Source organism: Mercenaria mercenaria, chromosome 11 (genome assembly GCF_021730395.1).
Source record: "Mercenaria mercenaria strain notata chromosome 11, MADL_Memer_1, whole genome shotgun sequence".
NCBI classification, from domain to species: Eukaryota; Metazoa; Mollusca; class Bivalvia; order Venerida; family Veneridae; genus Mercenaria; species Mercenaria mercenaria.
Genome location: NC_069371.1, coordinates 15649779 through 15675608, shown reverse-complemented (window position 1 = coordinate 15675608; position 25830 = coordinate 15649779). Strand labels below are relative to the sequence as shown.

Here is a 25830-nt window from a genome sequence, read left to right as displayed (position 1 = left end):
ATCTTGTGTGTCCAACTCCTCCCACACTATTAGCCTAATTTTGCTCAAACGTTCACAGATGAACAAGCTTGATGTGCAGTATGGGACAGTAGGCCTATGCCCTATGGACACGATTTCTAGTTTATCATTTGACTTCGGTTTAAACCAATGGAAGGGACTATAAATATATAGTTGTAGATAAGAAAATAACGAGCTGTTTTAGAAACTGTAGAGAGCGTTAGAATAGCCAACAAAATCTTTATTTATTTATCTTAAGACTACGATATTGAGCATTGAATGAATCCATGTAAATATATAAATGTTTCGTTTTAGTACCCCTGGTGGTGTTACAGACATGCAATCAAATAGGTAAGTACACCTAATATCCTTTCCGTGACTGTAGCGTATTAAAACGTATTAAATTAGCGTACGATGACCCTTTCACGCTTCAGTATAATCAACATTTATCAAGCGAAATTTATTTTGAAAACATTGTTCTGCAGTTCTCAAATACGGAAATATCTTGCATCCAAAACATATACTGACACTTCTGAGACAACACCAAAAAGAACCGTTTGAACCATTTGACGAATTTCCAAAAACTTCCACATACCCTCGCTCCGTTACGGATTTTGTGGGTTGCTTTTTTTTCGTAGACGAAAAGCTGACATGTCGTGCTACATCGCAAGAAATTGCTGAAAATGGACTCCACATTAGAAAAAAAAATTAAAGAAATATAAAAAGAAATACCGAAAGAAAATTTATAAAATTGCTATATTTGATATTAATATCCCTTTTTGCACAACAACAATTACGGTATGACGTAGTACATGATTTTTATTTCTTGTCTTATATTTACATACTTTATACGTCTTTCAGCGGCTCTTGAGTGTTTCAGCTGTTTAAACATAAGTGACCCTACTGCGTGCAACTCCATGATAACATGCAGTCATGGCGAGGTAAGCACTGTGTGTTTGGGAAATGCATTTGTTCCGCAAAGGCCTGCCGTTTCCAGTGATTTAACCCATGTTAACAAACCCCATCTGGCACTACCAGCTAAGATGACTCTCGTGCTGTTAATGAAAGACAATTAACGATTCGTTCAGAAATTATATTTGGTTTATGTAAATGTTGATAGATAGTTGCGCTCTGACTATTGTATTATTTCACGAATCAAAACAGCTATTTTACGAGTAAAAAGATTTGCGCTACAAACTTTGTTGTTGTACAATTTTGAAACAATTTCGTGTATTTCAGTTTACAGAGTCCGATGTTAATTTCACGCGTTTTGTTTAAATACACTACTGTAAGAAAGGGTGCTAAAAGGAAGTATTTTGTTTCGCTTTACTTATACTATAGTTTGTAATTTTGGTATGCAAGAAAAAATAATGTACAACTGCTTATATATGCAAATGGGTATATCTAGTCTCAGGTAACTGTTTTGGTGCATGATACGGGATTGGTTTTCGACAAAGTACAATACGGAATTTGTTTCTATGCCTGTTTGTATTTAAATGTGAAATGTAATCCGTAATATTACGGTAATTAGATAAGTATGTACATAGTGTAATAAGATTACGTAACTTTAACTTTTCTTTCTTTTGATGAGCCAGTACTTTAAAGAAATGATCTACTTGTAAATGCTAGACTACCGTGCTAGTTTCTATGTCGTTTTTAACACTCATTTTATTGTTTACATCTTTATGGTTACAACTTTCTGTTCCGGATTTTCTACCTCAGAAAGGATTCTAGTTGCTTTTTTTAGCTAACTGTGTCGATAGACTTACGTCTTAAGTTTGCTTTAAACGCATATATACACGTTATTTGAAACGCAGCTGTATAAATCTAATATAACAGTAGAATGTGTGTTTCCAGCGGTCATTACAGATTATACTGATTTTGTAATATAATTTAATTTGTTTCTTGCGTTTCAGAAACTTTCAGAGAAAAGTTCAGAATTCCAGTTTTGTTCTAATAAGGAGAAACTAATCTGAAATGTTTCATTTCTCCCAACCATGTGCCGATTGTCATGTTTTTTCAGTCTTGTTACCAAGATTCACTTTTGTCAGGAGGAATAACAATGGTTTCTCTGGGATGTATTACTAACAAGGTAAATGGTCATTATATATATTTAATAGCTTATCTTTTAATATAAAATATATATAACAATCAAGCAGGCTTATGGAAGGTCATTTATTCAACCCATGTGACGGTCCATTTCTGGAACAATGCAATATATAGGTTCTCCGTCACCATTAATGCCGGAAAGTTGCCATATGAACGGAACTGTTCCATTGTAAACTAAACAAACAAAGTTCACTATGTACATCTTATGTTATCGTTTGGCAGTGACAGGCTTAACAACGCCCATAACCAAATATGACAAATTGACATCTGTGTTACGATCTTTAATGTAAATGCTTAACATATTCAATATTTTTATGTTTTGTTGTAATTAATCATTTACAATACTTTTGAATCATTCCATTTTTTACATCTGAACCAATGCACATAACAACGCAAGGGAAATGCAACGCAAGGGAAATAGATAAATTTATCATTTCTTCAAAGTACGACAAACACAGGGGTGATATAGTACGTCATCAACAGGTGCTCGCAACACTTCTCGATGCGGCTTTTTTATGTCAAAATACCTCGATTCGGTGAGTAAACTTGCCATGTACATGATTTTGTATTATGAAAATTATAAAAAGGTTGAAGAGGAGATGCACTGCCTATGCTTCAAAATTAACAAAAATCAGAATGTAATAACTCTCTTGAAACCATCGAACTGGAAAATGTTGAGGTTTGGCGCAACTACATTTCTTATACTGGTAACTCCGACATTTCATTAAAATCACACAAAAAATGATACAGTGGCAACGTCTTAGTATAATCTATGAACGTTTATTGACCGAAACATACAGATAACAAGAATATTTACATTGTTGTGTTTTATCCGTTATGAGCATGTGCTGTCAACTATATTTCATACAAAGTTTAATACTGCTATTACCTTTCATCAAAATCTGTCAAATGGTATTTAGAAGAAAGGAGAAGCACTGAAAAGACTCTGCGATTTCAGCACAGACAGACGAGACAAAAATGTTTCTATGAAAAATCACAATTGTTTTAAGGGCACCATAGTCACGCAAAATCACATTCAGTTTCGTCCACAAAAGCTGTTCATGCGTAATATGGTTCGGTAGTGGTCACACGTAACAGTGAGCTGTTTTAAACGGTGTCTGCATATATTGCCACATACTTTCAGGAGTGAGTAAATTTCAAACAACGACTAGATCTACTTTTGTGGTCTTCATTTCTGACATTTTCGTGATAAAGGAATAAAACAATTATGATACTCATAGCCTGTGGATATGTGTAATCAAAATAAGCAGTAAATACGCTTCTTATATTCAGCAATGCACAGTAGCAGCCAGTGGCCAAGCCACTCTGATAGGACGGGACATTAACAAGCAACAAGATAACCAATGTCACGAATGTTGCGCTACAGATCGCTGTAATGATATTTTGTGTGCCCGTCGACATCGTAAGTAAATTTTAACCGCGATACAAACAAAATCACTACTCGTTTAATCATGTCTGTAGATTTAACTCTTTATGCAAATGTTATAAAGATCAATGATAATGAACGAGTTGTTAAGTTATCTATTTAAGAATTGTTGTTTTTTTGCAATTACATCTACAAAACCTTTTTATCATCAGAGTTGTTTTTTCCCAATTCGGGTAAGTTTTCAAACTATCTCTTAACTTTGTTTTATGTACATTTATGTCAATGAACTTCTAAATAAGGTATTCACTAAAACGTCTCTTTTACTATTTTATTACTTAAGTTTGATATTCAGCTTAAGAACGGAGGATTGGATTGTATTGGTACCAGCGCAGAATATGAGAAGTGTGAAAAGTCGCTACTTTGTCCCGGTAATGCTTAATTCGAAATTCATACAGCAAGGGTATAAAATTGAATCACACTAATATTTAATAGATATATATCAAGAAAGAAAGCATTCAGTGACAGGGTATGGTTTCAAAAAAATGGAAACATATACATACAAGGTTATTAAGATATTTTAAAGTATATAAAACAAAAAATAAAATACAAAATGTATATAAAACTCAGACATTTAAGAATGCACACGTTTTAACCATAACATATAGTAATAATGCGACAAATACAAACATATGTAAATTTATTTGGCAATACCATTTTATCAAATGACGATTTATATCACATAATAAGTTTGTGTACCAGACCGAGCCATAAAATTAAGCATAACTTATCAGAAGAATTAATAACTCGTATAGTTGTGATAAAGCAACTACGTCAGTGATGTTGGACTTTCCTATTCTTTATTTCTTATGCATTTCCACTGAGAAATGACATTGCTATGAAATGTTATTTAAAGTATAATGCATTGTCTCGTGCCTTGTTTTCTAACAGTCCACGGAGGCTGGAGCGAATGGCTGTCATGGGGAACGTGTTCTGTCACCTGTGGTATGGGTATACAAAGACGACATCGTTCCTGTACGAATCCTGTACCAGCACGTTTTGGGGACCACTGCTATGGTGTGAACCTGGATGATAGATTATGTATTCCTGGACCATGTGCCGGTTAGTTTTATCTTATGATAACTGTAAAGAAATGCTAACAGATTTAGTATGTTTGCATTATATTTCTTCAAAGTACGACAAACACAGGGGTGATATAGTACGTCATCAACAGGTGCTCGCAACACTTCCCGATGTGGCTTTTTTATGTCAAACACCTCGATTCGGTGAGTAAACTTGCCATGTACATGATTTTGTATTATGAAAATTATAAAAAGGTTGAAGAGGAGATGCACTCCCTATGCTTCAAAATTAACAAAAATCAGAATGTAATAACTCTCTTGAAACCATCGAACTGGAAAATGTTGAGGTTTTGCGCAACTACATTTCTTATACTGGTAACTCCGACATTTCATTAAAATCACACAAAAAATGATACAGTGGCAACGTCTTAGTATAATCTATGAACGTTTATTGACCGAAACATACAGATAACAAGAATATTTACATTGTTGTGTTTTATCCGTTATGAGCATGTGCTGTCAACTATATTTCATACAAAGTTTAATACTGCTGTTACCTTTCATCAAAATCTGTCAAATGGTATTTAGAAGAAAGGAGAAGCACTGAAAAGACTCTGCGATTTCAACACAGACAGACGAGACAAAAATGTTTCTATGAAAAATCACAATTGTTTTAAGGGCACCATAGTCACGCAAAATCACATTCAGTTTCGTCTACAAAAGCTGTTTATGCGTAATATGGTTCGGTAGTGGTCAAACGTAACAGTGAGCTGTTTTAAACGGTGTCTGCATATATTGCCACATACTTTCAGGAGTGAGTAAATTTCAAACAACGACTAGATCTACTTTTGTGGTCTTCATTTCTGACATTTTTCACAAACATTCACTAAAAGCGGGTTTTGTTCTTTCTATAATTCTGATGTTTTTGACGTGTAATTTATTCCCGAGGAATGAATGAATTAATATGTGCAGTTTATGTTCATCTGTCCACGGATATCATACTGCTGAACCCCATGTGTTTAGCTTCATAATTTAATTCTGATAAACAGTTACGGAATATTTCAGGTGTTTCCGTTGTGATCTGAAAAAGAAAGAGTTAATGTGTCAAAACATAGCCCTTGCAAGGTAAATGAAATGCTTCCATCCAACAGTGTTTATTACTGACATAAACATTCATTGCTAAATATTAGTTTTGCTGATACCGTGCGTCAAAATGAATTGAAAAGTTATTCAAGTACAATTATGTCCAACACGTTGAGCCGAGAAGTGCATCGTTTCAGCTGGTGAACCGGGAAGGCTGACCTGTATATTACTGATTTCTTGGAAACTATAGATTCCGATAATTAATCAAGGTATCACTGACCTCTGTTTGCAATAAAGAAACACCCGTCAAGGCATTGAGTCGTTAGAAATGCATGAAAACTATTTCTGTGCGATATTATATGGTGTAGTGACTGTAGTGGATGAGGAAGTGTTTCCACGAAGTGCATTGTGCTCGAATGTTCTCTTAAACGGAAGGCGTTTTTAAAAATGCAAACGCCAGTGATAAACTCGAGACACATGCGGGTACTTTAGATTATATGTCATTTCCAAATCTATTCGTTATCAATGTAATAAGTTTACAAGTTTACTAACCGAAGCGGGATGTTTTGACATAAAAAAAGCCGCATCGGGAAGTGTTAAGTGCACCTGTTGATGGCGTTCTATACCACCCCCTGAAACAGTTATTGAAAAACCATAAGATTTTTCTCAAGAAAGAATTGATTTCCCTGTCCGTCCTTCAAACTCTTCATCTCCGATCAATAACTGGAGATCCATTTAACCTTGATCCTTTGATCTTTAAAGGGTGATAGGGCTTTTGGAGTAGATGACCCCTGCTGTTTTGGCGTCACTCCGCCAAAGGTCAAGGTCACATGAACATGGAAAAAAAATTCCAGTCAAAATCTAGAGAACCACTTGACCCAGAATGTTTAAATTGCATAGGATTACTAGACTTGCAAAGTAGACGACCCGTGTTGAATTTGGGGTCACTCGATAAAAGGTCAAGGTCACAGGGGACAGAAATGGAAAGCGGTTTCCAATCAAAGATTTGACAACCATATGACACAGAACCTTCAAACAGCATAGGGTAATAGGACTTACAGTGTAGATGGTCCCTATTGTTTTAGGTCACTCGAGCAAGGGTCAAGATCACGGGGCTTGAACATGGAAATTAGTGTCCGATCAATAACTGGAGAACCACTTGACCCAGAACGTTGAAACGTCATGGAATGACTGGATATACAGAGTAGAAGATGACAGCATCTGGTGTCACTCGATCAAAGGTCAAGGTTACAGGGGCTATAACATTGAAAATCGTTTCCGATCCATAATTTATGAACCACTTGACTCAGAACATTATGGTTTGGGGGAGACATGTCATTTTTCTACAAAAGCATCTTCTAGTTTCGACATTGATGGAACATCCAGTGAAATGTTTAATTTTAATACTTGATTACTTCATAATTAGTTAATAGTGTACGTAGGAGCAGGCAGTGGAGTGAGAGGGGGTCTCGCAGCAAGTTTTAGAGTAGACCTAGGGGACAACAAATGCTCTGAACTCCCAAACATTTGGTCCCAAAATCGTACAAAAATCTATAACAAATCTTTTTGAAAAAGGGTATTTTCAGTGAAAATAGTACAGTTGTATATTGAAATTCATTAGATAATCCAATATTTTTCGTAATTGTTACAAAGATGACACTTCTACTGAGGCCTGAAGCATAATGACTTTGTACATGTTAATAGTATGTTCCATAAAGGGGCTAGCCGCCTTATGAACACATTTGTCTAGAGCATAGCTCCACAGCTGTTTGGCGATTTTGCTCAAATTTCAAACAATGACTGGGGCCACTAAGAGAAAGTGATGTGTGTTCAAACTATAAATGTGTATTGCACATTTGTGTATTGCACATTTTGCAATTATCTTTGATTTACTCATTGCATCGTCTTCAAAACTATTAAAAGTTTTCTTTCAAAATGTTTAGCAATGACAGCGCTCATATGTCTTGCCTACTATTTCAATATCTTCTTCCCGGCTTACGTTTTTGAATAATTTTCCTACGTTTAATTTACGTGTAATACTTTGTCCGGAGCATAACACAAGTCTATCGGAGGGATTTTGTTAAAACATTTAAAAATGACAAGGGACCTTGACAGATATTGCAGTGCACAAGAAGCGTAACTCGACTTTTTCACGTAAGAATTAACCCCATAAGTGAATTTACTTGAAACTTTTGAAAGGAATCTATCTAAATTTTGCGATATCTATAAAATATAATCCTCTTTTTGGCCACCTTTGGCACGAAACATTGACGCGATGTTTAACAAGGTTTTTGTTGCATATAAAACTATTTTACGTTTCGTAAGAGGGCGGATGGTCAGAGTGGGGAGCTTGGCGCAGCCGTAGTGTTACTTGCGGCGATGGGTTCCATTCAAGATCAAGGACATGCACAAACTTACACGATCACCCCATGGTCAGGATTGTAAAGGCGATTCAATGCAGGTTGCAGCTTGTAGTAATGACGCATGCAAAGGTATTGTTAATCAGCACAAGTCAAGAACCTAGACATGTTTCATTAGAATGACAGGAACAAAAGTGTTCAATAATTTGGCAAACGTCTCTTTGAATACCTTCTGACTACATAAAGTATTTTAGATGTCAGTCGGCGATATTACAGGCAAGAACCGGTACTAGAGTTGAAGGCCAAGTAAGGTTTCGCACCTGTAGCGAATTTGGGTAAGCAATTTAAAGTCAGCGGTATAACGATTCGACCACGGAGGCCCCGTTAATAAGAATATACAATATAACATGTTGTACAGGCGCGATACGTTATAAGTGTATAATTTTTATCTCCATTTTTTAAAAATATTACACTGTGTAATTTGTTTTTATTTCAGGACCGTCTGTTGCTTTTCGTAGTACAAACCTGACTAATTTAACTCCAACAAGTGGTGAAACACTCGTTTTCACGACAGCACCCTTAAACGATGGCAACGGCTATAACATTTCAACTGGTGTATTTACAGCTCCCATTGCAGGGACATACATATTTTCGTTACAGCTATGTGTTCCAGCTGGCAAGAATACGTACTACGCTATCATGGTTGGTACAGAAGAAGTAAAGAGAGGACGATTCATTGACAACGATTTTCATACATGTTACTCGAGTGACACATTTGTTGTCTTGAAATCTAATGAAAACGTTTATGTAAAATCTATATATCAAAGTTACCTGGCTACCAATGACTATTTATGGAACACGTTTTCTGGTATACTTGTACATACATAATGTCCAGTTGTCAATAAAAGTAATTCTGTGTCTGTATATACAATTTCCAGCATTTACCTAAATCCGTTTCGCTTAAGCATTTAGACTCGCCCAGTGGTGGGATTTCCACTGACTGATTAAGTGAGAAGCCTTGTTGTTTTCCTTCGTCCTGTTCGCTAGTGTCTAACTGTTACATTTATCACTTTATTAATTCATGAATTGTATATAATTTTTGGTATAAGGCAGTCAGGGAACAAACCCACCCACCACTTGCGTTCGAAGCGGACGCTAGTGGTACCAGGCTACCGAGGCGAATGTCGGTTAACGTTCGGGTTTGAAACCCATGAAGGCATCCACACATTTTAAGTACATTCATGTACTTCGTACAAAAAATGGGGACAAGAAAATAATGTATCTCTCAAAATGTTCTTACTAAATAATTTGTTTCACCGAAATACTTTGAATGTAGTCGTAATACAAATGTTAGTAATGTGAATAGAGAGGAGACGGGACCCGTTAAAGAACTTGTACAAATTATAAACCACTTGGTTGATACCGTTATAGTGATATTTTGTTCGTTCGGGATTAAAGCATCTTTCTTCAACAGTTTTAATATAAGCATGTTAGCATACAACACACACTAGAAAGAACCCTTTAAATACCATACTGTAAGATTCAAGTTTCACCTTAGGTTACAAACATTGATTTATTATCTTACTAACATGCCAATTTCATTGAATATCTGCAGTTTTTAAATGTGCCCGGATGTCTAAATAAAGAGCACTCAGGTGAATATGCTGGTTCAAAGAAAGGATCTATTCAGATTTTATTGGAAGTAACGCATTCTTATATACAACCGTTATCAATACACAACTACGGTGCCCCTAAAGTGACATGTTACACACTTTTTTTCCAATTAGGTAATGTGAGACTTTTTTTATTTCGTTTAAACGAAATGATTTCGTTTAAACGAAATAACTTATTTCGTTTAAACGAAATCATTTCGTTTAAACGAAATCATTTCGTTTAAACGAAATAATAACTTATTTCGTTTAAACGAAATAACTTATTTCGTTTAAACGAAATGATTATTTCGTTTAAACGAAATCATTTCGTTTAAACGAAATAAAAAAAAGTCTCACATTACTTAATTGGAAAAAATGTGTGTAACATGTCACTTTAGGGGCACCGTACACAACACACAAAGATAATGTTTCTTTTTTATTTTTCTGCTAATAGTATAAATACTTTGACAGATACTTTAAATATCGTTAAAGTGACGTCAGCTCGAAAATGATGATTACAGCTACATCAAATGAACGGTGTTAATGTTCAGTTCAGATCGGCCCTTGGCACTCAACGTAGTAAACAATATTATATATCGGCCCAAAATCGGCCCTTGGCACAGAATTTGTTAAAGCATTGTTAGTCATAGTAGAATTTGAAATCAGGTTTGTGATGTCAATAATGACACCACATTAATGGATGACGCGGAATCAAAAAGTATATTTACCTCAATAATTTTCAAATTTTCTCAGCCAAACAAGCAAAATAAGAATGATTTTATAAGTAAAATAAATATGCAACAAAATGATGATAAGCTTTGCATCGAAAAATATGCACTCGTGTTTTCGTAGATTAATATTGCACCGCTAATATAGCGCAAAATTTCAACTGCAGAACTCGTGCATATTTTTCAATAAAAATCTGATAATCTATTAATGCACACTTGCAGAATAATACCCTATGTCAGAATAAGATCATATTCTATCCCTTGAAAGTTGTAATATTGGCCGCAAAACTATTTAATCCCGCAGATGGCACTACTTGCATAGAGACCAGCTACACGCAGTCACTGACACAGATGCAGTCGCTGAAGCCGACAAAAGGGTGAAGGCAATACATTTTAGTCCGATAAAAATGTCGAGTTAAAAGTAGTTTACTTGGGGTAAAACCTGTAAGTGAATAACATATGAACCTTTGCAACAGGATAACGTTATAAATCGTATAAAAAGAATGAAGATGTAATAGACAAATAGCTATACTGTATTTAACTATGGAAGTTACCATGCGTTCCTCTCTTCTAAAATATCCTCCTGCATTTTCTGAGGGGTGCGCAAGGCTTTACTATGATGGATGTTGAAATATACATCGCACTATATTTATACTGTTATCAATGTTACTGTATCAGTACACTGATAAAATAAACTACCGATAAAAGTCTGCTTGACATACACGTATATATACGCTATACATATAGCTCATTACTTCATTCAAATCGTATAACATGAGATTGTTTGTATGTGTTTTTCTGCTTCTTACGTGTAACCTCATTGAAGGAAAAAGCTGTATACAAGATGGACAATGTAAATGCAGATTTGATGACGGAAGTGGAACAGTTGATTTAACCCAAATCGGTAGACAAGACGGAACACCTTTGTAAGTTCAAATTTATACGTTAATACTTTGGTTTTGTTGAAGCAAAGACATGATAGTGAACATGAATCAACATGTTAACTGCTTGTACTTTGTAAAAGAAACGTTTTTAATCCGGTTTTATGCAGTTTACAGCTAAAAGAAACGTTTTTAAATCTGGTTTTATGCAGTTTTACAGCTAAAAGAAACGTTTTTAATCTTGTTTTATGCAGTTTTACAGCTGTGCTTTGTAAAAGAAACGTTTTTAATCTGGTTTTATGCAGTTTACAGCTGTATTTTGTAAAAGAAACGTTACGCAGTTTTACAGCTACTAGCCGTTAACATAGCATCGATGTACTAGCCGGATATATTACAAGCTGTATTATCCAATTAGATTTACGTAGTATTATTTCTTTTGTTTAGCAAATGGTATGAATATTAAAATCAATACATTTGTAGCTGCGATTTTTTCATTGTATTATATAAATATATTTAAAAGAATGCTGTTTTACTTTATGCTACTTGATAAAGTTTAACTTTATGTTTTCACTCTCCTTTTTAGTCAAGACGCCAATTCTCGCACAATGTTTTAATTTAATTAAACAATGTAACATTAACTTCTGAAATGCATAATAAAAGAATCACACTCACCTTGGCTGGCAATTTTAGTCTAGTAGGCTCGTGATGAAAACATTAGAAGAGTCGCTGAAGGTCGCTTTTCATTTTTTTCTAACATCCCGTTTCAACATATTCTAGCCAGCTACTGTTCATGTAAAACTGTAGTACGCATGTTTTGTTCGTGTTATAACGTCTGCAGAATTCCGAGAAATCGGCTGGTGCCCGAGCCCGTAAGGCCAAAACTTCTTAAACATCACTAAAATATTTTTATCATAAGATCATTTTACTACAGTCATTGCAATAAACTTGATGAAAATGTTGAAGTATTTATATTTACAACAGCGTTGTTTGTGCAGTGTGGTGATCCGGGTTCGTATATTGCTAATACCACGTTGAAAATGATTGAAATGTCCCTGCATGAACTGACTTATGTTCTTAGAATAAAACTGTATTTTATTGAGGATTTTGTTTTGAATAATACGTCGTTGTATTTCAGGTGAAAACAAGTGGTATTTCTCATGTTAAAGCAAAACAATTTAAAATGGGGGCTCCATGGCAGAGTGGTGAGGGAGCCGACTTCAAATCACTTGTCCCTCACCGATGTGGGTTCGGGCCACACTCGGGTCATTGAATTCTTCATAATAGGAAGCCATCCAGCTGGCTAACGGAAGGTCGTTATATGACCTACAACTATGTCGGTGCGATGTTAAACCCTACAAAACAAAAGAAAACATAAAAAACGATGTATTGATTTCAGGATGCAAGATCAGTTTGCCCCGGACAACTACGCATATTCCTTCAATCCCTGTTACCCATTCACTGAAGGGACATGTGTCAACGCAGCGGTAAGAATAAAAAACTTTAAAGTATTCATACCGATAGGCATTCATAAAATATATATCGGAACGTCGTCGGTTTTTATAAATAAAAATGATTAAGCCAAATTATATGTGTATATTTCTTGCAAAAAAAATGTTAAGCAGTCATGTTTTGTTGAAATGCAAGATATCAGCCCAAAATGGTATCTATTTGTATAATTGTCATATAATTTCACACGGATTTAAAGGGCCTCCTTTTTTCCAATTGATTAAGGTCAACCACTTCTAATCACGTCACTTTAAATACCGAACTCTATATATGTATTTGCACATTTAACAGGCTTGTCAGTATGACTCTAGCAACAACATTTATTATAACATTGGAGATTCATCAAAAGTCACACTATCATATGATGGCACTAACGTGATAGGGACTTACGTTTCTGACGACAGGGCTAGGTACGTATGTTCATCCGTATGTTTTCTTTATGTCGTTTTAAAATACAAACCTACTGTTGTGTGCGCAAGAGATTCACCTGACGAGGATTAATTCAAGAACATGATGAGGGTTAAAAATGAGCTTCATGTGTGGCATCTGATTTCGAAGTCATTAATTACTTTATCTTGTAGGAAAAACGGCCTTAGCATCGTTCATACAGACTATCAAGATACTAAAGAACTTAATCATGGAATATTATATTATGTCAGTGCAATTAAAATAATAAAAGTGAAAAAAGCTCTGAATGACTCCATCATAAAGGCACTGATAATTTTCATTCTTAATTTTTTACTGTTTGCAGGTCAAGTACTGTAACATTTCAGTGTGATCCAAATGCAGACCCTCCAACAGATACTGCTGCGGGAGAAGTTTCTACTGGAACATATGTGAGTATGATTCCGTGTAAAATAAGATTAACTTTTAAATGCTTCCTAAATTATTGAATGTTCAACTTCTTAAATATTATTCAGTTAATGATTTCATGGAACAGTCTCAACAGAAGGATCTTGAAACGGTTAATTGGTGTCAACATGAAATTCTCAGTAAAATAATGCATTCTATTTGAAGAATTGAAACTACAAGTTTAATTGCTACACGAGAATTTGAATATATTTGAAACAATGTAAACAATATAAATAGCAATACAATTTGTGTAGAACACCATTTCTATTCTATGAAGCTTACAATTTTGTTACAGGCATTTACAGTAACTTCGAAATACGCATGTCCATCATCTCTATCAACCTCTACATCAACCTTTACGCCAACACCAACATTTTCACCAACACCAAAACCAAGAGAAAGGTAGGAAAAATGATTAACCTATGTATATTGAGTCATGCGTAAGGCATGAACGGTGACAGAAGAAGTCTGGTAAAAGGTGAAGGTCTGATACATATATTTGTATTTTTTAAAATTGTACTAATGAGATTGTTATATTTCAACAGTTAATGGAGCTCGTCTGAAGGTGCATATGTCAAAAAAATGCAGTTTGCGACAGTTTGTTTTAATAATAAGATAAGTTGATAAATCTTTCCATTGTTTTTAAGCTATATAGTCGCCGCTTTGTGCATCTGCCAGTCCGTCCATACCTCCGTCCCACAATTCTTGTCCGGAGTATTTCTCAGCAACCACTGACTGGAATTTAGCGAAACTACATACGCAAGAGGAGATGCGCGTATTGTCGTCATCTTTCAGACGGTCTGGAGTATTTCACAGAAACCAGTGACTCGAATTCAGCGAAACTTCATAGGAAGTTTCACTATTTAAAGGAGATGCGCATGTTATGTTCATATTCTGGTCGGATAATGTTTCGCTTAGTTTGGTTTTTCAACATACGTATACTGTAGCACAATTTCTTGTCCGGAGTATATGCCTAGAATTCAGTTACTTTCTTAGAGAGGTTCGCATGTTTTCTTCGTGTTTCTGTCGGATGATTTTTTCACTGAATTATTGGCCTTTAAATATTCAACATCAGTACACTAAAGTACCATTTCTTGTCCCTTCTCAGAAGATTTTACTGATAAGAGGAGATTTGCATAATGGCTGTATGTCCCGGATAGATGATTTTTCCCTGAGTTATTTCCTTTTGATTATTCAACATTAGTATACTATAGTGCTATCCTTGTCTTGAGTATTTCTCAGCAACCGTTTGCTTAAGTAAGCGAAACTTTATAGGAAGCTTAACTCTCAAGAGGAGATGAGCATATTGCCTTCACATTCCTGTCAGATAATCTTTTCACTGAGTTATTGCCCTTTGATTATTCAAAAATAATATACTCTAGCACCATCCATGTCTGGAGTATTCCTGTGCAACCCTGGGCTGATATTCAGCAAAACTTCACAGGAATCTTGATTCCGGTGAGGAGATTCGCATATCTTGTTCACACTGTTTCTCAACAACTACTTGCTGGAGATGAATCATAGTTCAGATAGCATCCATTGATTTTACCGATGTTTTCTTGTTTCTAAATATTAGATAATCCACTTTATGTGTCGTAGACTGTAGTCCCAGTTATATTAAGCATATATTCATTAATTAGTCGCAAACTTTACCGCTGTTTATTTTATTAATATACCGCGTATTATTTCAACAATTCACACAATTACAATTTTCTTACGATAACATCACGACTATACAATGAGACAAATGGCTAAAATGAATTAATTCTACATTTGTGAAAGAATGAATAGGTGTTTATCATCGCTTTGTAAAAATATAATTAAGGTTTGTTAGTATATAGCATTCAGGCTAGTCAAAAATTGTCTTTACCACCAATCAAGCGAACTTTCAACTTTAAGCCCTGATGGGATGAATCAACTTGTAGATGTATTACAAAAGATACATATGCATATTCTTTAATATCAAAACTATTGAAATACGAAAAGTATTTGATTGTATTTTCTATTTACATATAGAAAATGATTGATATATTGCGCCCTGTCACAGCATTCTTCTCTCATATGATACGATTACTTATAGACTTTATGTGTCAGTCTGTGTTTGTTTTTCTCCATTTTGATTAAGAGTATGTATCGTTGACAGAAACGGAAATTCGAATGTGGTGGTGTTATTCGAAGTCAGCTTGTGGTATATCAATCAACATCTGTAAAAACTACAGTGAAATATTCGAGTCAGAAATAATTGTGAATGAGAAAAATATTCAACGTTGGTACACATCGAAAGATGCGCAGATGACGGTTTTATTCCTTTTCCTGCTATGTTCTAATTTTTGTGACAATACTATCTAATAACAATTTTAATGCAATACAACTTTTTAATATGCATTTTTTGTAATTTGACTTAGCTGTAGTGAAAAAAGTTCTAAATATTTTCGCTTAAAAGTTCATATATTTGTTACAGGTGTTTAACAAATTTCGGTGACTTTACAAAGAAATGTTCTAAATCATATGATGGTACTGATGGGTCAATAAAAGTCTTAATCATTGACGACTGGGACGGCAGCTGTAAATTTCCCGCTAACGAAGATGTCGCTCTGAGTCTTTACAATACAGATAACTCTACATGTGATGATGTCATGACGAGTTGCAATCCTCTACAAGCCTTTTCGGTCAATGGTTACGTTTGTAAAGCGGTGACTGATCCAAGGAAGAATACTTCGAATGGAAACAAATTAGGCATTTGTTTTGATAACCATCTTAAAATAGCAATGTTAATTTTATTTTGTTACATATTTCAACATTACTGAGTAATCGGTTTATAAATCGAAAATTATTAAATAAAGAACCATATCGGTTTTAGTATTGTACACCCAAAGTTTAGGGGAAAAACCTGTGTTGTGTTATATTATTTTACAGTAAACAGCTGCACTTTAATTTGAAAAAAGACACAGTCATCGAAAGACGGTTAAAAGAGCGAGGGGTGTTCTAAAAGTTATGATACTAGCCTTATATGACTGATCAAAACAGCGTGCAAGACGTTTTCACAGTTTCGTTTGATTATGTAGTTTCTTAAACTGGACATTCATACACCCTAAAAAAACACAAGATTTCGATGGGGGTATTTCACTGCGGGAAATCACATGATCAAAATAATCTCTAAACCAAAATAAAAATATGAATAATATTGGATAATATTCAAGAATCTTTTGCTGTAAATTTAAAATATAGCCTATCATATCCCAATATACATGTATCCTAAAACTACATAGATTTCAATCACAATAGCCTTTTGATTATCTGGAACACTTCAAGAAACTGATACTTATTATTTTCCTTAGTGTTTGTAACTACAGGACATCTATCATTATTGTCAACTACATGTTAATTTAAAAATTTTCATTAGTCACATGATAGACTACGTTTAAATTTCATATCTTATCATGACAGGAAATTTATTCATGTTCTTCAAAATATAACTTTGGTTTAGAGATTATTTTGATCGTGTGATTCCCCACAGTGTATTTCTCCCAAAACAAAGTGCAAAACCATGAAGAGGAACTTTTAAACCCACTCAGATTTAACATATTACAGATTTTAGTGATTGATAAACGACACACATACCAGTTTGTTAAAACATATCTCGCTATGTTCCAAATTAATATCAATGACAATTTATATTCTAGCGTCCTGTGATATAGATAGAGGACATTATACGTGAGATTTTTTATACTGAATTTATTAAACGAGTTGAATAAATCTTTAAAAAAAATGTGAGACTTTACCTTTCTTTCCTATGTAACGAGTTTAATAAATGTTATGTGGAAAGACACGTACATTGTATTTTGTTTATTACAGATAAGCGTTTTCTGCTGAAACGTATCTGGACAGTGATTAAAATCGTAATCAATTTATTCATAATGCATATTCTTTTATATTCTTTTATATTCTTTTACTTCATCCAATATGCTTTCAGTCTCCTTCTGACGTTTCTATACCGACTACATATATGAATCTCTCTCTCTCTCTCCCTCCCCCCCCCCCCCCCCCCCCTCTCTCTCTCTCTCTCTCTCTCTCTCTCTCTTATTTAAGCTTTACGTATTTATTTGCATTTGCTTATATAAAGATACTCTCTCTTTCTCTCTCTCTCTCTCTCTCTCTCTCTCTCTCTCTCTCTCTCTTATTTAAGCTTTACATATTTATTTGCATTTGCTTATATAAAGATCATGAGATCTAGATTTTTAGTGTCTATGTCTCAATTACATTTAATATACGTTCCAAAATTACTTAGTGCGAAAGCTTAATTTCTAGGCGAAATATCAAATTAGCTTATAAATCGATAGTAAGATTTATAACGTCTAATAATCTATAATAACGCAAAATAAAAGTGAGTGAGTGAGTTGGGCTTTACGGCGAATCGACACAAAATGGTCATATATCGCTGAAGAGGTTTGATGAATATTTCACAGGGTATGGTTTTGCACCTCAAAGGCGGATAAACAACAAAATGTGGGTAAGGAAAGGGCAAAAACGACCAGTTTTCATAGAGAGGACTAAGTTGCAGATGGATTCTTCTTACAATTTTCTTCAATTCCGAAGGCCTTGTTCTGCAAATACACAGTGCACCCGGCATATCTATTACTGGAAAGTTTTACAGGGACAAAGTTCTAAATTCAGTTAATAAACACTACTTTTAATGTTGTTCACAACTGGTTTACGGGGCACCTCCCTTTGCACACAAGAGCAATATTGTGTAGCAGTAATTACAGAACAAGCAGGTCAAGCACCCTACATATTCGCCCGACCTAAGTCTATGTGATGTTTTTCGCTTTCTTTTGCCCAAAACAAATGCTGACTGGGCGTGGCTTCCAGAAACGTCCTTGATAGCACAGTGTATCGATGTCTGCATGGTATACCAAGGGTAGGCTACTCTGCGACTTTCATGTTATGGAAAAGTGAGTTTCTGTTAAGGGTAAACAGGGTGAATATTTTGAGAAAATGGTGTTAGCAATATACTTGAATAGTTTTATTTACTATATTTCATACGGACCGGCATTAATGAATTCTCCTCGTAATCGGCAGCCGGGCAATTTATCGTGACGCTACGGACAACGCATTTATACGTATTAACAAAATCGTCACCTCCGATGGTCGCCATGCCGAATGTTGGTGCAGTTACTAAACTTGTCTTGATCCCGGATCCGTAGTTGTTCCAAGGAAAATTTAAATAAGCAAGTATTTCCTACCTTTAAACCCGTGACGTTTGACGCTATGACGTAATAATTTTGACGTATTATAGGCCTATGTGTGTGTGTCAATTTCAATCATTTTCATATTGTTTAATATGGAAATAAATCGGCCCATATTAGAATATTAATTAGCCGGTTCAATGTAAAGATTGCATTTGTTTTGCGCTATTCACATATAGTGTAAACGTTTGTAGCTTCATGGAGCAATAATCACCCTTGAAGGAACAATCGCCTTCAGACACACTATTTTGGTCTGCTATTACCTTATGTAAGGCAACGTCAAGGTACCACCCGATACGCGTAAGAAATCTGAACTTCCTAATAGAACTGAAAAATGTTAAACTAGTTATTGATCCAACGGCTTTCACTAAAATATTTTACATTTAGATATTTACTTCAAAATGTAGAAAATCTCATCAAATATATTAAACTTTACTGGATATATAAAGTAATTGTGTATGTGGAGCTTCATTCATAATTAAATATCTTGCATTAACAGTCGATCGTGTAAAAAAAAGATTCCAGATTTTAGTGGTAATACACATTTATACTGTGTTCAGCCATACATGTATACAACATGTACTATTTTTAATTAAACGCATAGTACTGTTAATTCACGTAAACTTGTTAATTTTATGTTTGCATAAACTGTTGTATTTGTTCATATTTTATGTTTGCATAAACTGTTGTATTTGTTCATATTTTATGTTTGCATAAAATGTAGTATTTGTTCATGTTTCAAATATGCAATTGTGGTCAAGTACACCTTTAAAGTGAGTAGGGCACTGACTGTCGATTTTTGACGTCTTACTTAAACATTGAAATATGATTGCATATTCGTAAAAATGAATAAAAAATTTAACAGTTTGGAGTTACCTTAGCCTATAAATTACTATTACAAAATTGTTTTTAATTTAGAGTTTAGAGATGAATTATATTTGAAAAACCCGTTTACAATGGAGTACTACACTGATATTGAACGTGTGTTCTAGATTAATTTGATCTGTTTCATATTGTGATTTATAAATTTCATTGAACAAATATTGAAATAATCAAAATCAACATGTGCAAATAGTCATGTAAAGTCCTAAACATATTTCAGCTATTCTATGTAATACTGTAAAATGTAGTGTAATGTCGAAATCATGTGCTTTTCATTATCATAATAATTTTATTCATCTCACAGCTTGTATCGTATATAATAATTAGGACAAAATAAACTGATACCAGATATTGTTAAATACGATAAAGAGATATCCATATTTATATGTATGGTATAAACTCTAGATTTAATCTATTGTCGCACTAAAATTGAAACCAAAGAAAAGAGAAAAAAATCAAGAAAATATGGAGAGTCATGAGGTATCGACGGTACCCTTCAGTAGGAAGTGTATGTCAATGTTTTTTTCTGTTTGTGTGGTATACGTGTTGCTTTGTGGAGTTGCAACTGTTGAGAGTACCACTTGTGAACAACAGGGTGTCTGCGCATGCGTGTTTGAAAACGGAAGCAAGATAGACTTATCCTTGCTTGGGAATAAAGATGGAACACCTCTGTAAGTAACATTATTTTAGTACTACTTATTTCATACATACTGAATGAAAACAAAATCAATTTGCATTCGATACTCTCTTTCGTGTAACGTTAATGCCTAAAGCTTTCGTATTATTTAAAAGAAATTCAGGTCTATTTTTTTTCGTTGGTAGAAATTGCAACGTAAACGTACATAAGAATAAACCATGTAAATGTTATATTTCTTTCATTAAGGTAATAGTATATATGATATATAATTGTTTTACTTACTTATTTCACTCACCTAACTTGACTTTTCGAGGTAACCATATATTTACACTTTGTAAGTTAATTTAATCACACCACTCAAGTAGTGAAAACTGTAATAACAATTCTAAAAATTGAACACAAAACTCAAGACGGATTTTTATATAATTTGATTTTTTAAAGTACTACTCTGTAATTGCAACACATCGTAAGGGTATAACATTCATTGTTCGTTTATAGCCATAAATTACGATGAAATGTTATAATGTTTATTTTTATTATTCCCTTGATAATAAGTTACATGTGTAACCTAATACGGTTTTATTTCCTAGAATCAAAGATATAATAGCATATGGACAGTATGGTTATTCCTTCAACCCGTGCTACCCATTTAACGAGGATAAATGCATAAATGTAGCGGTATGTATATTTCTTCACTGAAAACTGTATATAAACAAAACTTAGAAAGTAAGACATTTGAATGTATAGAACACAGCTTTGCTTAATAATATCAGACTGGGTTTAATGAAGTTTGTCCCAGAGAGTTAATGGAAAGGGCAACACCTCTCACGCACAATCCAATGTTTATTTTGCGACCGAATTTAAAATACTTTTCTTTCTAACAAAGTACGATATATATTCCAGATTAGAGAAAAATAGTTCTAGCTTCTAACGGACCTTTGAGTTGGCATTGATTGTCACAATTGTTGCTTTCGAACGACTGTTTAGTAAACATTATCACAATTCTTGCTTCCTACCAACTTTTTCAGTTTACATGTGACAATTCTTGCATCTAAAGGACTATTTTCAATTTATATTGTCGCATTTGTTGCTTCCTGTGTACTGTTTGCAGTCACATTTTCGCAGTCATTGTCTACAGTTCACTTTGGTACAATTGTTGCTTTATATGGAGTATTTTCAGTCCCCGTTGTCACATTCCTTGCTTCTTCTTATTGGTTATTCAGAGTTTAATCATTTTCATATACGTTTTGATATAGTCACAATATAATTATATTATAAATATGGATTCAGTTCAAGTCAGACTGATTGCAGTCACCGTAAAGTCGGACTGATGACAGTCACCGTAAAGTCTGACTGATCGGACTGATGACAGTCACCGTAAAGTCGGACTGATCGGACTGATGACAGTCACCGTAAAGTCGGACTGATTACAGTCACCGACACGCAAAGAATAGGAACAGTTACATTACCAAGTTAAAAAAGTAATTTCGGCCTACATATTACGTATCAATGACTAAATCAGGTTCTGTATGGCATTTTAACTTTTTTTATTTATTTGAATATACACCTGTGAAAAGATTTAAGAACAAGAAACTTAAATAATAACCTAATCATAAACATTTATACTAACAGTATAATTCTGGTTGTAACATTAAGTAATGTTCAAAACACATATATCGGAAACAAAAAAATAAATTGATAATAAATTGTTTTTGTTCTATGGAACTGCACTCAGAGAAAATATATTTTATTGTAAACGTTCGCTGTTGCTAATTTCAGGCTTGTCAGAATGATGGGATCGGCAATGTATATGCCATCGGAGACGCCAGCAGCGCTAACTTGACGTATTTTGCTTCCTCAGGTATCTTAGCTGGCGTATACACCAGTTTGGGCGACTTTGGTAAAACGAGGTAGATACAATTGCTTTAATTGTTTTAGGTTATTAATAACTCTTGGCCTCGTATTAGCCTCGAGCAGTAAGGTTAATGAAGAAAAATGCTATCTTCAGGATTCTTTTGTGAGAAATATTCTGTTACATTACTTTACGACCTTATGAGTGCGCTTTGCGAATATGACATCTTGACTAAAAGATGAAAATAGTAGAATGATTATCATTAGACAAGATAAAACAATTACGAATTAACTCGTACGTATACAGATGCAATTTCGAAAGTTGTTGTGTTTTTCTTTCATAGGACTTCGATAGTGTCTTTTGTCTGTGACCCTGCTGCAGATATACCCAAACTAGAGGTTTTCGGGGAAGGACCAGAGCTTACATACGTACGTGTTACTACTTTGAACAGCGTGATTAGCAACATTATAATCGAGACAAAATTTCCCAGATTGTCCCAGTAAAACATAATGATTATAACTTTACGATATGTCCTTAATAGCGTAAGTATTATAACAGTTACACATACGTACAATTATTAATGTACAAATGTATCTTCTTTTCCTAAAATGCATTTTGACAGTATCAGCTGTATTTATAGACTCTTGATGTACACTTGCATTAATAATACAGTTGCGAAAAAACAAATTACACTTTTGTCTCACTCAAATGAAAATTAAAAAACATTGCCACCCAAATTTCAGCTGTTCAAAATGTACATATACTTAAAAACATAATGTATAGGTTTACGTGTATTGAACTTTCAAAACAAATGTAAATAAACGCTAATTGTTACTGCGTATAAATTGGATCTTAAAATATCAACAAAACCATAGAAGCGATGCGAGCTTTCGACTACGTGTAGAGATTTTCGTAAAAAAACTTTAGCCTTATGGTGTAAAATGTTACTTTACCGTGCCATTTGCCTTTCAGAAATTTGCAATAACATCAAAACACGCTTGCATACCGGAACCAACACCTATCCCAACATCCACTGAAACACCAAAGAAAAGGTAAAACGAAACGGTTTCTCAGTCATACATTCATTATGAACTGATGATTGATCTAAATTAAATCCAAAAGTTTTTTTTAACAAAAGCAACATTTGGCACGAACGGCTGATACTCGATATCAGGACAACAAACGGGTATCACCAATTATCTCCGTTCTGGATCAGCATTTTACTCCAACACTGCAGTGTAGATCTTTATCAATGTAAAGTAAGCATGTAAACATTTTGCAATAAAGAAAATTATTTTTGAATTCTTGTTTAATATTAATAAGTGATATGCAAAGTGAGAATACCGAAGGTCAAATCCTGCTGGCATTCCTAGAAAAGTATTTACATGCACATGCATCTGCGAATATGAGAATCTTTGGTTTCCTTTAACTGTTTGCCTTTTATTGCTGAGGGGTGTTTTCCTTCTGTACACTGTACGTGTTTAACTGTAGAGCATTCTTTATTTATATAATATCCCTTTTTTTGTAGTTGTCATACGAACTATGGAGATTTTATCAAAAGATGCGAAATTGAATACGATGGTCACCAAGAGCCTGTCAAAGTTCTGTTTATTCGAAACTGGAACGGAAGCTGCAAATTTCCCACTAACAAGGATGTTGCTGTTTCTATTTACTCGGAGAATTCGACGTGTGCTGGAGTGACTAACAGATGTAGTCCAGTTCAAGCATTTTCAGTCAATGGAGAAGTCTGCAAAGAACTGAACTGATGCACTTAACATTGCATAAGAAGACTTTTGTTGTATATAGTCATTAGAAGTTTGGCATGAATTTACACTTGCTTCAATATTATGAATTTTTTTTGTAATTTATATTTTATTTCCAGAGAAACTCCTTTTACATGTTAGCATAATACAGCATAAATTTTTCAGTAAATCAATAGCATGATATGTAGAATTACAAACAGATGACTGCACATAATACATAGTGACAAAGTCAGTGAATAACAACAACAACAGTCGTGAATATTCTAATGCCAGCAAAGATATCTAATGCTGTAGTTATTCCTACTTATAAACAAGATAACTGAAGGGAGATAAAAGCTACTAGTATTGTTAACGATACATATTTTCTGACTAAGTTGTTTCTCTTTGTAGGGCTGTGTTAAAAGCTAAAAGATTAATATATAACAAAATTTGTTAATTTTATTCTTTTAAATTTTCTTTATAATATTTCTTAATTCTTAATAACAATTTACTCATGCCTTTTCTAATTTACCTAATCCATTCTAACACTATGTACTAAGAAAGAATATTTTGACAGTGGTCAGGTTATAAAGTACAGTGAATATCAGTATCTTCAATTTGTTTAAGACAATAGAAATATTCGCCGAGTTTAAGAGAGAGAGAGAAAAAAAGAAAAAGACCGCAAAAGGTAGCAGAATCTGGTTTGTAAGACAAGGTTGTTACTTGATACTGTAATATCTTAAAAACAATATAATAGGACTACTCCAGGAAAAAAAACAACAACAACAAAAAATTAAATAAAGGAAAAGGAAGTAGAAAGGCAAGGGGGTTTAGCGCGTGAGTCTTCTATCTGTGTGACAGGTATTTATTTGGAGGGAGTGGGGAACATATTTTTAAACTGGTACAAATAATATAGAAGCGCTTTAACTTTCAATCTTTTTATATAAGCGCATAAAAGGTATAAAAAGGAGCATTTATATAAAACTGGTATAACAGTAACCACAGTATCTTTTCAAAGATTTTCTAATCTATCAGCGGGAGGAAATGTCTCCATTGACTTTCGAAATTTTGTAACTTAAAAGTTTTAACTGCACTGTATTTATTTACTTTAAATAAGTATTTAATACATTTTTTCAGTCCTTCCAGGTTTGGCAAAACATTTTTCATTTTACAGTAATAAATATATGATTTACATGAGATAAGGACAAGGTTAAGTACATCTGGAAACAGTCTATTACCAAATAAAATATCAGTATTTGTCCAGTTTGCACCTAATATGATTGATGAACATTTACTTTGAATCCAATTTCTAACATTTAACCAGAATGTGTTTATAAATAGGCATTCGTAAAACAGATGTAAAATAGTTTCTGAAGCTCTATGACAAAAGGAGCATTGGTTATCATGTACAATACCCATTTTGAAACAAAGATGATTAATTCCTAAGATTCTGTGATTGATTCTGTACTGTAACCACTGTAGTTTTGGATCTGTTGTAACTTTAAAAGGTAGACTATACGTGTTTTGCCAGTCAAAGTTAACCATATTTATCTCATTTATCCATTTTTGCCGAGATATTGGTTTGTGTTTTGTTACCACGAGTGAGTCGTACATAAACCTACATCCCTGTTTTTGTTTAAGAATAACTTTAGACAAAAGAGGTTGTAATGGAAAGTTTTCCTTCTTCGCCTTATGTGAAACATGCAAGGTTTGTAAGTAAGCTCGGATTGCCAATACAATATTATTATATAACAAGAAATTGTTTCCTTCTATTTCATATATTTCTTGAAACAAATCAAATGATAGCAGATTTCCATCTTTGCCCATAAAGTCATTT

At 34.0% G+C, this 25830-nt stretch overlaps 3 protein-coding genes across 4 annotated transcripts; all 3 read left to right on the top strand.

The window, feature by feature from the left end:
• The first annotated feature begins 291 nt into the window (after window positions 1-291).
• On the top strand, window positions 292-8933 carry LOC123532144 (collagen alpha-2(VIII) chain-like). Of its 2 annotated transcripts, XR_008366182.1 has the most exons (7): window positions 292-348; window positions 859-938; window positions 2021-2089; window positions 3400-3921; window positions 4442-4612; window positions 7981-8147; window positions 8512-8933. XR_008366182.1 is itself a non-coding variant. In XM_053518248.1 (4 exons), the coding sequence occupies exons 3-4, from the start codon at window positions 4498-4500 to the stop codon at window positions 8901-8903; spliced, it is 507 nt and encodes a 168-aa protein (XP_053374223.1). In that variant the 5' UTR covers window positions 2099-2642; window positions 3400-3921; window positions 4442-4497; the 3' UTR covers window positions 8904-8933. The 2 variants fall into 2 exon arrangements, 1 of the variants encoding a protein (XP_053374223.1); XM_053518248.1 differs by lacking the exons at window positions 292-348; window positions 859-938; window positions 2021-2089; window positions 7981-8147 and adding an exon at window positions 2099-2642.
• A 2188-nt stretch (window positions 8934-11121) lies between these two features.
• Window positions 11122-17463, top strand: LOC123532543 (uncharacterized). Its single transcript, XM_045314000.2, has 6 exons — window positions 11122-11321; window positions 12673-12760; window positions 13074-13192; window positions 13534-13618; window positions 13930-14036; window positions 16096-17463. The coding sequence occupies exons 1-6, from the start codon at window positions 11170-11172 to the stop codon at window positions 16439-16441; spliced, it is 897 nt and encodes a 298-aa protein (XP_045169935.2). The 5' UTR covers window positions 11122-11169; the 3' UTR covers window positions 16442-17463.
• A 2688-nt stretch (window positions 17464-20151) lies between these two features.
• On the top strand, window positions 20152-24295 carry LOC123532950 (uncharacterized). Its single transcript, XM_045314571.2, has 6 exons — window positions 20152-20433; window positions 20990-21077; window positions 22179-22309; window positions 22595-22679; window positions 23224-23303; window positions 23780-24295. The coding sequence occupies exons 1-6, from the start codon at window positions 20228-20230 to the stop codon at window positions 24015-24017; spliced, it is 828 nt and encodes a 275-aa protein (XP_045170506.2). The 5' UTR covers window positions 20152-20227; the 3' UTR covers window positions 24018-24295.
• The last annotated feature ends 1535 nt before the right edge of the window (window positions 24296-25830 follow it).

Coding starts and splice junctions, on each gene's coding strand:
- LOC123532950 (XM_045314571.2), top strand. CDS start 20,228: ATGGAGAGTCATGAGGTATCGACGGTACCCTTCAGTAGGAAGTGTATG. Junction 21,078..22,178: donor ATAAATGCATAAATGTAGCG/GTATGTATATTT, acceptor TGCTAATTTCAG/GCTTGTCAGAATGATGGGAT. Junction 23,304..23,779: donor ACTGAAACACCAAAGAAAAG/GTAAAACGAAAC, acceptor CTTTTTTTGTAG/TTGTCATACGAACTATGGAG.
- LOC123532144 (XM_053518248.1), top strand. CDS start 4,498: ATGGGTATACAAAGACGACATCGTTCCTGTACGAATCCTGTACCAGCA. Junction 4,613..8,511: donor TATTCCTGGACCATGTGCCG/GTTAGTTTTATC, acceptor TTTTTATTTCAG/GACCGTCTGTTGCTTTTCGT.
- LOC123532543 (XM_045314000.2), top strand. CDS start 11,170: ATGAGATTGTTTGTATGTGTTTTTCTGCTTCTTACGTGTAACCTCATT. Junction 11,322..12,672: donor AGACAAGACGGAACACCTTT/GTAAGTTCAAAT, acceptor TATTGATTTCAG/GATGCAAGATCAGTTTGCCC. Junction 13,193..13,533: donor GTTTCTGACGACAGGGCTAG/GTACGTATGTTC, acceptor TACTGTTTGCAG/GTCAAGTACTGTAACATTTC.